The sequence below is a fragment of the Bombus affinis genome, chromosome 3 (assembly GCF_024516045.1).
Source record: "Bombus affinis isolate iyBomAffi1 chromosome 3, iyBomAffi1.2, whole genome shotgun sequence".
NCBI classification, from domain to species: domain Eukaryota; kingdom Metazoa; phylum Arthropoda; class Insecta; order Hymenoptera; family Apidae; genus Bombus; species Bombus affinis.
In genome coordinates, this window is record NC_066346.1 from 3,053,088 (window position 1) to 3,064,895 (window position 11,808).

Below are 11,808 nucleotides of genomic sequence, written 5' to 3' on the forward strand. Positions count from 1 at the left end.
TTCCGATTATTTCGTTTCGTTAGAAAATATACCATTTTCCTCACAATCCTATCCTATAACACGCGTTGTACTTACCGCTACGAAATGATCGACTCTTCTACAGTGTACAAACAATACTTTATTATTTCGTCGACACTGACAAAATTCACAGATTTGCAATTTACAAATATGTATACGGTTGCGCGTACATCTACTTTTGTACGTTGTGTATAATCGAAACTTTCCAAATTTTCATAGCCGGTTGCCACCGATGGAACTAAACCGTTATTGTCGGCTAACCATTTTCGCGATAACGTTAACGTATAAAATATCAATCTTCTATTTCCTCTCTTTTTATTATCGTTCTTTTTTCTTTTTTTGAGGGTATTCTTCTTTTTTGTAGTCTTCTAATTTTCTAACTCTGGAACAAATGCTTTAACCAGTATCGGACGTGCAGGACGAAGTTTCGGCGTTACTGTGATCGTTGTTGCTCTCCGTTGATGAACTATCGTTGCTCTTTATTCGTCGTTTCCGCAGCTTTGCAAATTGAAACTCCTCAACCGGCACTGTACATCAACAATTGAAGTCGGTATTAGTTTCGTTTACGTAATTAAATAACGTATTCGGGAAAAGGAACGACCTCGTATACCCTAACGAGTGGGAAATAGATCCAAGTAAATTACGTCTAACAAAATCGAAATATAACATCTGTATTTTTTTCTTTTGTTTTTTCGTACTATTTCTAAAATTCATTTCATTACAGTGTAACTCTTACGTTACAGCCATAGCGTACCGAAATTTGCTTTAAACCAACTCGTCAAGCGATACCTTTCTGCTACATTTCGATATCTACCACTCTGCTATTACACGCATTTATCACATACCATGGCTATAACATGTACATTGTTTTACGCTAACAACGCTTAGAAAGGAATTACCTATGTACCTTTCTACCACAAGACAATAAATACTGACTTAATTGCGTAATATATATCAAAGTGTTGCGTCTCATTGGCGAACCGTTCGGCAATAAGACACGTGTTATTTACGATACTTTTCATGTTTCTTCAAATTTACAGAAATTTCATTAACTTTATGTACTACACACACACACACACACCATATATATATATATATGTATATATATATATATATATATATGTATTTCAATTCAGTGTACAAGTCGCAACGAAACACATGCGACGTATATTATAAGAGTATAAAGGATTTCTAAATAAAAGTGTTGCATCGACCAACTGATCACCTTCTACTGATCAACTTCGTATTACAATTTATTTATCAAAAAGGATTAACATTGTTGAATATCTTCACTTATAATTGAATATGTATAATGGCTATCATTATACTTCATTTATTCACTCATAATACTACATACTACCGGAAATTTTTGTCTAACTGAGCGAAGAACATTAAAAATGGTCGTACAGATAGGTACACATATCACAAATACAAATGTTGAATCTCAATAATTATTTCGTTTGGTTCGACGAATGATTTTAAAAAAATTTAATAAAGGAAATGAAAAGAATAAAAAGTAGAAGCATCGTAAAACTTTAACAACGAATAACTAGTCACAATGTAAGTAAATTTCTTATATGGTAATACGATTACTTGTACTGCTAGTTTGGTTACCATCAGAATCTGGATCTCGATCCATAACGGTATTAGAGGCGCTTGGTAGTGGTACTATTTCAGGTTCAAGCGGTTTTACAGGGCAATCTACATCTTCGACGATTACTTCCTCCGCTAAACTGCTTCTTACTGCTTCTATGTTAACAAAATATATCACGCTAACATGTCATCAACATACTATTATTCACATGTATGTTTTTAAAATAGATTACATATATATGCTTACCATTAAATGCTTGTGGATATTGCTGACTCAGTTTGTTCTTTACGATACGAATTCTTTTGAAAATATAATCCAAATCTCTCTTCATTTCCACTAATAATGTTGTATGTTTTTTAAACTCATTGCCAGCAGTTTTAAATCTATTTATCGACAACTGATTACAATTGGTCAACATCTCGTTGGTTTTTTCAAACCTCTGCAACCTGTGAAGCAATAACTTAGTACATAACAGACACAGTAAAAAGATATTGCATATACTCTGGTACTTGAACAAATATTTGAAAAAGTATTCTTACATTTGCTTTTGTGCTCTTATCATAGATTCTACATCCTGTTGATCAACGATTCCAGCCAAACCCTGGATAAATACCTCTGGCGCTGTATAGTTTTGAAAGCATTCAAAACTTCCAGTATCAGATTCTGGTGTACCTTGTGCCGTTGCCATCTTTTTTCTTTTTTTTTTAAATCTCACATCGTATAAATACGATATTTGCTCGTGTATAATCTTAACGCGACCATGTCTTTCTGCCTCAATCAAGTACTCTAATCATATTGCTTATTCTATAATAATTTACACGTTAGAGTGTACATTTTATTTTTATAAATCTTTATCGAGTTCGCAATAATGATTGTAGAGAAACAACGTTGACATTATTATGAACTAATTATAAAGAAATGAACTGTAGTTAAATGATGAATCTATAGACGAGTAAGCAATGCAATAACATAAGTTTTGTTTGCTTAAAGTTGTACGTCTTTTTTTTCAGAACTTTTGTCACATATTAACTCAACGTTAGCACGATATATACTAAACACTACATATATAATTACTGGAACTGCTCGTTCTTGCTGACTTTGTGATGATCAGTGATACATTTACTATTGTATTTACATGGCAGAGACGTCACGCTTCAATTTTACACAAAATCGAAGGAAATAATTTTTTGACAAATAACTTTAATGTTCGCTTTTCAACGTGATTTTATATAATCGAATTCACTGTGTTTTCAACTGAAATAAATGTAGTACGTGGCACGATAGTACATATTAAACAAACCACACGCTTCACCTTCAACAGCTGTTCGAAGTCAAATGTTTTCAAGAAGGTTGGTAGAAGATCCAACATTCAAATTTCCACAGTGACTGTTGTATCCCAAACCGAAGCTACGGAAATCTTGTGCGGCAAATAATAATTCGAAGAATCACTTGTGTCTTTCGATTCGGAATGGCACAAAATATAAATCCATTTTATTCGTCTCAAAACGCTCCGAGTAAAGCTGCAGAGGAAAAACAGAACATATCAAAAGACAAGCATGCAGTTAGTAAACGGTACGCCAACTTTTTCGAATATTTAAAAAACACAACTGATCTTGCTCCTGTATATTATTTATTTATTACCATTCTTTTATCTATAGCCATCCCAGATTCTTTCCACTTTATGCTAAAAGTTTCATATAGCAAATACGTATCTTACTGTAATAGTAATACTAGAATACATAACCTATTCACAATGTTTCTGCGAATAATTTAATATTAGCTGGTTCTTAGATTGCATGTAGATATTCTTGAGCATAATTATATTTTATGCTAGATTTAGCCATACAATTGACTTTTTCCTATGATATTAATAAGGACAAATATATGCGTATAGATTGCAAAAGGAGCTCATGGTTTTGATGATGAGCACAGAGAAAGGTGTTTCTGCCTTTCCAGATGGAGAAAATTTATTCAAATGGATTGGAACTATAGCAGGACCAAGGGATACGGTAATAATTGCTTTATTCATAATGAAAATAGTAATAGATACAAGAGAACTTTTATTTTCATTTATTGTTGCAGGTTTATGCTGGTCTTACATATAAATTAACTTTAGAATTCCCCTATAGTTACCCATATAGTGCTCCAATTGTACGTTTCGTTACTCCTTGTTTTCATCCAAACGTGGATGCAGTGGGTAATATTTGTTTAGATATATTGAAAGAGAAATGGAGCGCTTTGTACGATGTGCGTACTATATTGTTATCAATACAATCACTTCTTAGTGGTAAGTAACTTTGAATCGATGCTATGCAAAATGCTGACAAACAAATATCATAAACTCTGTTCCTTCTTTTAGAACCTAACAATGAGAGTCCCCTCAATCCACAAGCGGCAAAACTATGGAATGATCAGACGAAGTATAAAAAGCATTTAACTGACGAATACCACAGAACTTTGAATCGCGATCAACAAGATTCATGATAAGGGTATTTTTATAACGATCATGGCTTGTTCATTATTTTTATTTCTGTCAATGTTACGTCTAAGTATAAGATATAGAAAAACAAACTGCACAGAATTTATGTACTTCATTATAGAAAATTTCATCTCCTATTATCTTTTGCACTCGTATACTCTATCATGCAAAAAGGACATATAAACATTTTTTATATTGTTCATCGCGATCATATTTGTTATATAATTTCGTCTGTCTTTCTTGAAAATATATAGAAATTTGTATAATGCTTTTAAGACTGTATGCGGATTAAACATTTTTATATCGTCAATTTGTATCAGAAGCTTTTATTTATTTTTATTTTTATTTTTAATATATGATACATTGGATATACTTTATGAATTCCATGCATACGAGTGACAGTGACCATTGACATTACATTATCAATAATTATTGTATATTTAAAAAATAAATATTTTAAACACTAAAATTATGAAATTCATTATACTTTCTCAAACTGTTTTGTTCAAAAATAAATACATAACGATTTTCGTACGTTTAAGTAAAGTCGTACCATTATATAAAACTGTACTTAACTGATTGATGTTAGTCATCTTCAAAGTAATAGATATTATTATTTTATCGAGTATAATAAATGATCTGTTATGAGCAATTGTAACAATATAATTAAAATGTAATGCAGAAAAGCAATGAAGCATCCTAGCCCTGTTATTTTATGAGATCGTTGAATTATCAAATATACATTTTCATAAAAAACATGGAGCATAGAAGAGTGTATTAGTCTTGATCGTACTCGAAAAGTGTGAAGTACTTTGTAATAACACCATGCAAGTATATATTATTGTCTGATATTTTTTCTTCTCAACATAATATACGCGTTATCGTTAGAATTATCCTTATGCCATAGATACTATATTAATAATAGTTAAATAAGCGCGATGTTTGAAGAAGAAAAATAAGAAGTACATGTTTAGAATGGAAAATATTTTAGAGCAACGTGAGAAGTTTAAGAAGAGCGAAGAATATCAAATGTCCTATATTATTTATTTATTGAGGTACATTTATATAGATCTGACGCTTTGTTTAAGAAGATACTATACGTTCAAAATATCACATTGCCGAATCAAAATACATTGCCCAATCATATATATTATTTATAATTTTACTGTTTCATTTATTAGAAGGTATTTAAGTGCATAGGTTCTTAAGAAAGTTTATCGCTATTTATGTATATCGGTATTCTCGGTATATCGGCATTTCAATTATTTATTAATTAATTCGAAATAAATTTGAATTTGAACTTTTATCGGTAGTCTGTAACCTATTATTTACGCAATATATTATACATACGATATTATACATAATAAACATACCACACAGATAATGGTTTACGCAACGTATACCATTGAAATCTAAGAAAAATGTTTAAAGCAAATTCAATATCTCGCGGTACTATCACGTAAGCAACATCGCATAAAGACAGATCGGTGAATCGGTAGAGTCAACAAGAAAGTCGCCAGTCATACTAGCGATGTTTCATCGAAATTTCGCTAATATATTGTCTCAGAGAACCTGTAGCGTAAGCTTTTTTCAATGGATAAGTACACGGTACTCTTCGACACTCCAAGAACATGTTTTACAGCTAACATATACATACGTACGTATGTATACATCAAAATATTTTTTTCGCAATATGAAATATTTTTCAATCGGAACAAAAAATTAATGCGAATGGAGTCAACATCAATTACCTGAGAGTTGGTACGGGTGAACATCCAGTTTTGATTTTGCCAGGTGCCTTAGGCAAGCAACTTTACAAAAATTATCACGTCCAACACAATCGCAATTGTGCTAATTGTATTTGGCGAAGGTGCTGCTATCTAGGGATAATTGATTGTTAAAAATGTAACTAAATAGTCATAGCCTAGATCATTTGAACGATAGAATTTTTTCCTGCAAATCTATGTACATACATATATTTGAAGATAATTTTTCGAATATGTCGAAATATCGATAATTAAGCGTTGTTTATTATATTTCAAAATAAGAATTGTTAAAAAACTCGAAACGAGAGACACGTCACTAATGTAAATTTAAATTTGAATTGTAATACCACGGTACAGGTTCGATATGGACGCATCTTAAGCCATAAATAGAGGGATTGGACGGTGGAAAATTTACTACGATGGCGTGAGATCCCCCGGGCTATTTAAAATAAAAACCACCCGACAGGACATTCCCAAATGATTTTTTTCAACGTGACACCGATTAGGTATACCATTTAACGAAGGTTACACATTTTCGCCTCGATGTTGCCAAATAATGTTCGAAAGATGGTAGCCGTTGCTGTAAACGCCTATGTAACGTCGAAAGAAATCAACATTTAGAAAAGTATATCCTTTCTCTCTGTTCATTGAAAATCAGTTCACGCCAGCAATCGTTTTATTATCCTTCCGTTTGGATGTCGATAGAATACCAAAATATAGACAGTTGGTCCGAAGAAATGCGAGCTCCACTGATAGAAATATACAGGCAGGTCTATGTCCGAAGAACTTGGTCTAATTGGACAGATGCAATTTTGAGAATTTGCGAAAAACAACACGGTGACTTATGCAAAGTGTTGCTGACGCGAATTAAATGTCCCAGTTTGATCATTCAAGGAACAAAGACCCTATGGTACTCGCCGAGCATCCAATTTAGTCGAAGGATCACATCTCCGGAGCAAAGTTTGTATCTTATTTATATTACGATTTAACGATGAAGTCGATGATAAATCATATCAGGTTGACAATTTTTTGAAAAGGAGCACGCAATTTGCATTTACGTTATCCCGAGGAATTTAATGAGGTCGTTAGCAAGTTTTTAATCGGCTGATCGATGGTTTCACGATATACATAAATATGCGATAGGTATGATATGCAGTCTTATGTACCTTCTTTTATCTTGATACATTTCTGGACATTGTAACGTAATATAATAACGTTTTTTAGCGAGCACTAGTAATATCTATGATTAATCGCAAATGTTAGAAAAAGAATCCTTATTAAGAGTTGGAAGAAGGTTTGTTCTACACTACGCTGAATCCGTGATATAGCATAAAGGACACACGTGGGATAACCGGCACAGGAATCAAGTCAGAGAAAGGAGCTATGAAACCACGTGGGCGATGAAGGCTTTCCGTAGGCTTACCTCTTTTGACAAGGGACGTTTCCAAATATCGTTTCCGCCTTTTTGATTGAAAATTAATTTCCAAATAACCTTCTCAAAAGTCTTCTTAGTTTCTATTCAACGTTATTTTACTCTTAAATAAATCTTGCTTCTCGTTATGCATTGAAAATATGATCGCATTATTATGTTAAATGATGTAAATATCGTAATACGATTAAATTTGACGAGAAAAACGAACTTAGCACGGAAATGAAAGAAGAGGCACAAGATTAGTACAATTCGATACGAATGTCAAGAACCGCCCAACCGAAATATCCGCAATGCGCTTCGGACGAAAATCGATCGTGTTCCTCGTCTCGGCTACGCCCCAAGGAACCATTTGCCAGGGGTCTGCCGACGATATTTCGCTTTATATCTTTCTTACTCACGGTCTTCGTCTACACAACGTATTTATATCTTAAAATCAAATATAACAATACCATAAATAGGAAACGAATTCGTAAAGTAAAACAAATTTGGGTAAGGCGAATCTTTGAGATTCGTATCGAGATATTGCGCGCAGATAGAAAGTGGTTTTGTGCCACTTATTATGCGAGTGGCTTCACAGTCAAGAATATTCAAATAAATATTCAACGGGTACCTACATGTTATTTTACACTAACATATCTATCCGTACCAAGTACGGAGTAATTGAAATTGCATAATGCACAGATCAGACCTAATCTATGACGATTAAATCATCTCCTGGTTTGAACGATCCTCGAGAAGGGGAATATGCCAATAATGACAATTAGTTATGATAAAACAGGCAATTATCGCTGTATATAATATCTGCTGTCACGTTTGCCGCTTTTTTTCACGATATATAAAATTATACTGGAAACTGCGTTACGTAAGTTCAATCGTTATAAGCAATGAAAGAAAACGGATAGTAAAGGTGACATATAAAATGCAACAGACGTATCCAAACATGGACAGACTGCTTCGCGATTCGATCATGTGAACCTCTCCTTATTCTTCACGTTCTTTCCTCTATCAGGTTCGTTTTGCGCAGCAAATGCTTCGCTATCGATATCCTAAGAGTATCTTTGAAACACAACAAACACGACATTTGCAAGGGAAGATCCTATTGTATAAGAAACAAAGTAACACTTGCAAAGTATACGTTAAAAATTGTAATCTCGTTTCGATAGAGACATCGTGTTTTATCGGACGGCTATCTATTCTGCAACAACAACAAATAGATTTGTTTTTTTAGCCAAATACAAATAAAAGTTAAATATATAAATGTCTTTCCCGATTTGGAAATGAGACGGCTCGTTACGATGACATCACCGCGAGGTGTTGCTCAATAACCAGACTGCCGCAAAATTGGGTATTCTCGGTTTTCGATATATCGTCATGTGCTATAACTAACGGTATCGTTTAATGTAACTTAATTGTTTGTTTTATCTACCTACGCGTCACGTTGTTAGACACTTAGCACAAATCGAGTCGTATTAACGAGTTTTATCCTACTTGTAGTGAAAAGATACGCGTTACAGATGGAAATGCTGCTTCCTTCGATATTCAACGAATATGAGATGAGATATATACATATGTTAGAAATGAGAAGTAGAACGGAACAAAGCAAAGAATAAAACTGAAAATATCGAAAGAAGGCAGGATTCGAAAGAGAAAAGAGAAAAGAGATGATGGAGAAGAACGACCGAATGACTCACAATCAGATTTCGAAGCTACCGTTATCGAGTTGACTCTCTTGATCCACAGCTCCGGCACGATGTACCCGCACTCTGTCCAAAGTAGAAAACGATACCATTTACGGCAGCTTGCGGGTCCGTTGTTACTCCTTTTCAGACCTGTATCGCTCGGGATTGCTCGAGAAAGTGGTCGTACGTCAAAATCTTGTCCCCGATACAACTCGACCACCCCCACTGGTTTTCTCATGGAAAACCGTTTGATATTCTGAATCTTTTCGAAATATATGTGAATGTACATACAAAACATAAGCAAGCTTCGGCAGCCTATCGCAAATATATCATTCTCAAAAGTGGTGCAATTATTGTAATTGAGACACGGATATACGCCTGCGGAAATATTTACACGTATTTGTCGTGCACGACGACATCCTCGGGATCAATAAAAGTTGAGGCGGGGCAAGGTTTGGTCTGACCGTCGCGTCGTTCCGACTCGATTCTCCCGAGTCGTCTTCGTCGTTCTTATCATCGACGATATATTATCTTCGAAACGCACGAACGACGCGTAAAATCGTTTTCGTTTGTTCGTCCGATCAACAATTAAAATACATACATTGGTCGACTCGACAAAGTAGAGTACCAGTCGTTGCCTTAGAATTTTACTCTTTATTCTTTTACTCTTATGTCACCTCATCGCTCCGCTATCGTAATCTCGAATTGTTCGTTTCAGGAGTATAAAAAATATGATGCACCTTATATAGAAGAAGGGGAAGCATCTAACAATAAGTACGTTGCTGAAGCTCGATAGCATCGTGACTCATGGTCACCCCTTGTGACATTAGGTACAAAATATCGCGACTATCATTATCAGCGAAGGACATCGTTTGTGATTCACATGCACGATACCGCAGTTTCTTTAATAAAAAAAATTTACGAATTCGCTGAATGTCTATTTGCATTATACCCTGTATAGTATACTATGTTTTGTATTTGAAGCATTTATCGACAACGACTATTCACGAGAACGAGATTCGATTAGGGTAATTGTGACTCACCCTTATCATATACGAAATATAGTATTTCGATAAGTGATATCTAAATGAGACGAACCGATTACGAGCAAGTACATCTATTCGAACAAACGCCTCAGACCAAGAGGAATAAATAGGAATAAATAACAAGCAGAAAGAATGTTGAAATTTTGTTTTCATCGACATAGAAAAGTACACGTGGACTTTTCGTTTTTGTTTCGTCTAAATTAGATGTGATGTCAGCGAGCGTTCCTGCTCGCGGATTCGTTTAATCGTACGACTAACGAAGGACAATCAGATTGGAGTACCGCTGTATCGCATCGGCCTTATTCTCTCGAATCGACCTCGTGACACATAATCGACTTTTATTCATGCATAGTGTCGTACTTACATACTTGCACGACCCTTCTTTGCTAGCGAAAGTTTTTCGTTGACGAGATAGACCGAGTCTGACCGATGACCGGTGTATTCTACTACATTTTCGTTCCTTGTCATATGTAGTAGCGCGCGTTCAAAAACAACGACGAAAGACGATCGACTCCCGATAGAGAGAATACGTTTTCCGATTAACGAGAGAGCAGAAACGAGAAACTCGATAGACGAAAAGTTGCTACGTTAGAGCGTATACGAAGAACCAGAGGTAGACGCATTCTTCGATCCTGTCGGTTAGAATTTACCTTGATAATAAATATGATCCCCCGTTATTGGCAGGTCCGTTATGTTCGCGTACTGTGACGCGCGTCTATCAATGCGAGACAGTGTTTGCGCGTACTCTCAAGCAAGTACGTGCGAGCGAATATACGATACACATACACCGAGATGCGCGGGCGTGTACACTATCATGGTTGAATTTTTTCCTTCGAAACGAAGAGCGAGTGATCCATACATGGTAACGGTGAGAAGACTGGCTTACGCGTTGCAACGCGTAACCCACCCTACCTGCTCTCCTGTCGCCACTCGTTCGCCTTCCGTTCTTCTCTCCTGCTTGTAAAGTTACATACTTCCATAACATTCTATATGCACGTATACACACATTTACTTTCGTCTACTTTTTATGCCTAACTTTACTTATATATCGAACATATAGTTGATTAATAAACTTTTGCATGTAGGATACAACTGACCAACACTCAAAAGCGACCTGAGATATCTATTGTATCGAGTAATTGACGATAAGCGTCATTTGAGGAAAGATTGACGAAAACGATACCGTCTAGTGCGAATACTTTTCCGGGAAAGCCTTTTGCCAACCAGAACTAAAGCTACTTTATCGTAGCAGTAGCCTGAAGGGCGTACGTACACCTTTTTAGACATTCTTTTAGTAGGTCCGCAATACATACATATGTATTTGGGTGGGTGTGTACTACGCCGGTGAGTCACGTATCGACTTTTCTCCCAGCCAACTTCGGGTAATCAGGGTGGGTTTAGGACATACCCATCATTTAGCTAAGGGTGGAGCAAATACGTGTGCGCTCATCGATGAGGTCATCGAATATTGTACCAACGAAAAGAGAAAATGAAAAATGTTGCTAGTTTAATAAAATATCTTGATAAAATATCTTCGTATAGTACAATTTTATTTACAAGGCAACTATATATTTTAAGGATTAGAACACAAACTTGCGTTGAGTTTTATTTCAGTTATTTGATAATAACCGACAGTAACATCATTTATATGCAAATTACGTACGTATATACGTGAAAAACTCGTAATTACATACATGGAAGTTATCTAGCTTGGGGCTGAGAAACGGACGAACGTTCGAAAATTGTTGTCACGATAACTGAATCATAATCACGTTTGTAGCAATCGAAATAATT

At 35.1% G+C, this 11,808-nt stretch overlaps 4 protein-coding genes across 4 annotated transcripts; 3 read left to right on the plus strand and 1 right to left on the minus strand.

Annotated features, from left to right (window-relative positions):
* Positions 1-95: 95 nt before the first annotated feature.
* Positions 96-2,578, minus strand: LOC126914488 (kxDL motif-containing protein CG10681). Its single transcript, XM_050718521.1, has 4 exons — positions 2,152-2,578; positions 1,859-2,058; positions 1,633-1,767; positions 96-545 (listed from the first exon to the last, which is right to left on the minus strand). The coding sequence occupies exons 1-4, from the start codon at positions 2,298-2,300 to the stop codon at positions 415-417; spliced, it is 615 nt and encodes a 204-aa protein (XP_050574478.1). The 5' UTR covers positions 2,301-2,578; the 3' UTR covers positions 96-414.
* A 462-nt stretch (positions 2,579-3,040) lies between these two features.
* On the plus strand, positions 3,041-4,560 carry LOC126914491 (ubiquitin-conjugating enzyme E2 C). The gene is made up of 4 exons (XM_050718525.1): positions 3,041-3,184; positions 3,507-3,621; positions 3,695-3,899; positions 3,972-4,560. Exons 1-4 carry the CDS (start codon positions 3,081-3,083, stop codon positions 4,094-4,096), a joined length of 549 nt encoding a protein of 182 aa, XP_050574482.1. The 5' UTR covers positions 3,041-3,080; the 3' UTR covers positions 4,097-4,560.
* Positions 4,561-5,800: 1,240 nt separating this feature from the next.
* LOC126914181 (valacyclovir hydrolase) lies at positions 5,801-7,348 on the plus strand (the record flags this gene model as incomplete). The annotated part of the gene is given in 6 exon segments (XM_050717768.1): positions 5,801-5,894; positions 6,215-6,386; positions 6,388-6,482; positions 6,563-6,748; positions 6,751-6,817; positions 6,875-7,348. Coding segments are annotated over 6 exon segments (705 nt in total), but the record flags the coding sequence as incomplete, so codon positions are not given.
* A 3,357-nt stretch (positions 7,349-10,705) lies between these two features.
* LOC126914182 (uncharacterized) lies at positions 10,706-11,788 on the plus strand. The gene is made up of 2 exons (XM_050717769.1): positions 10,706-10,882; positions 11,313-11,788. The coding sequence occupies exons 1-2, from the start codon at positions 10,706-10,708 to the stop codon at positions 11,505-11,507; spliced, it is 372 nt and encodes a 123-aa protein (XP_050573726.1). The 3' UTR covers positions 11,508-11,788.
* Positions 11,789-11,808: the final 20 nt, after the last annotated feature.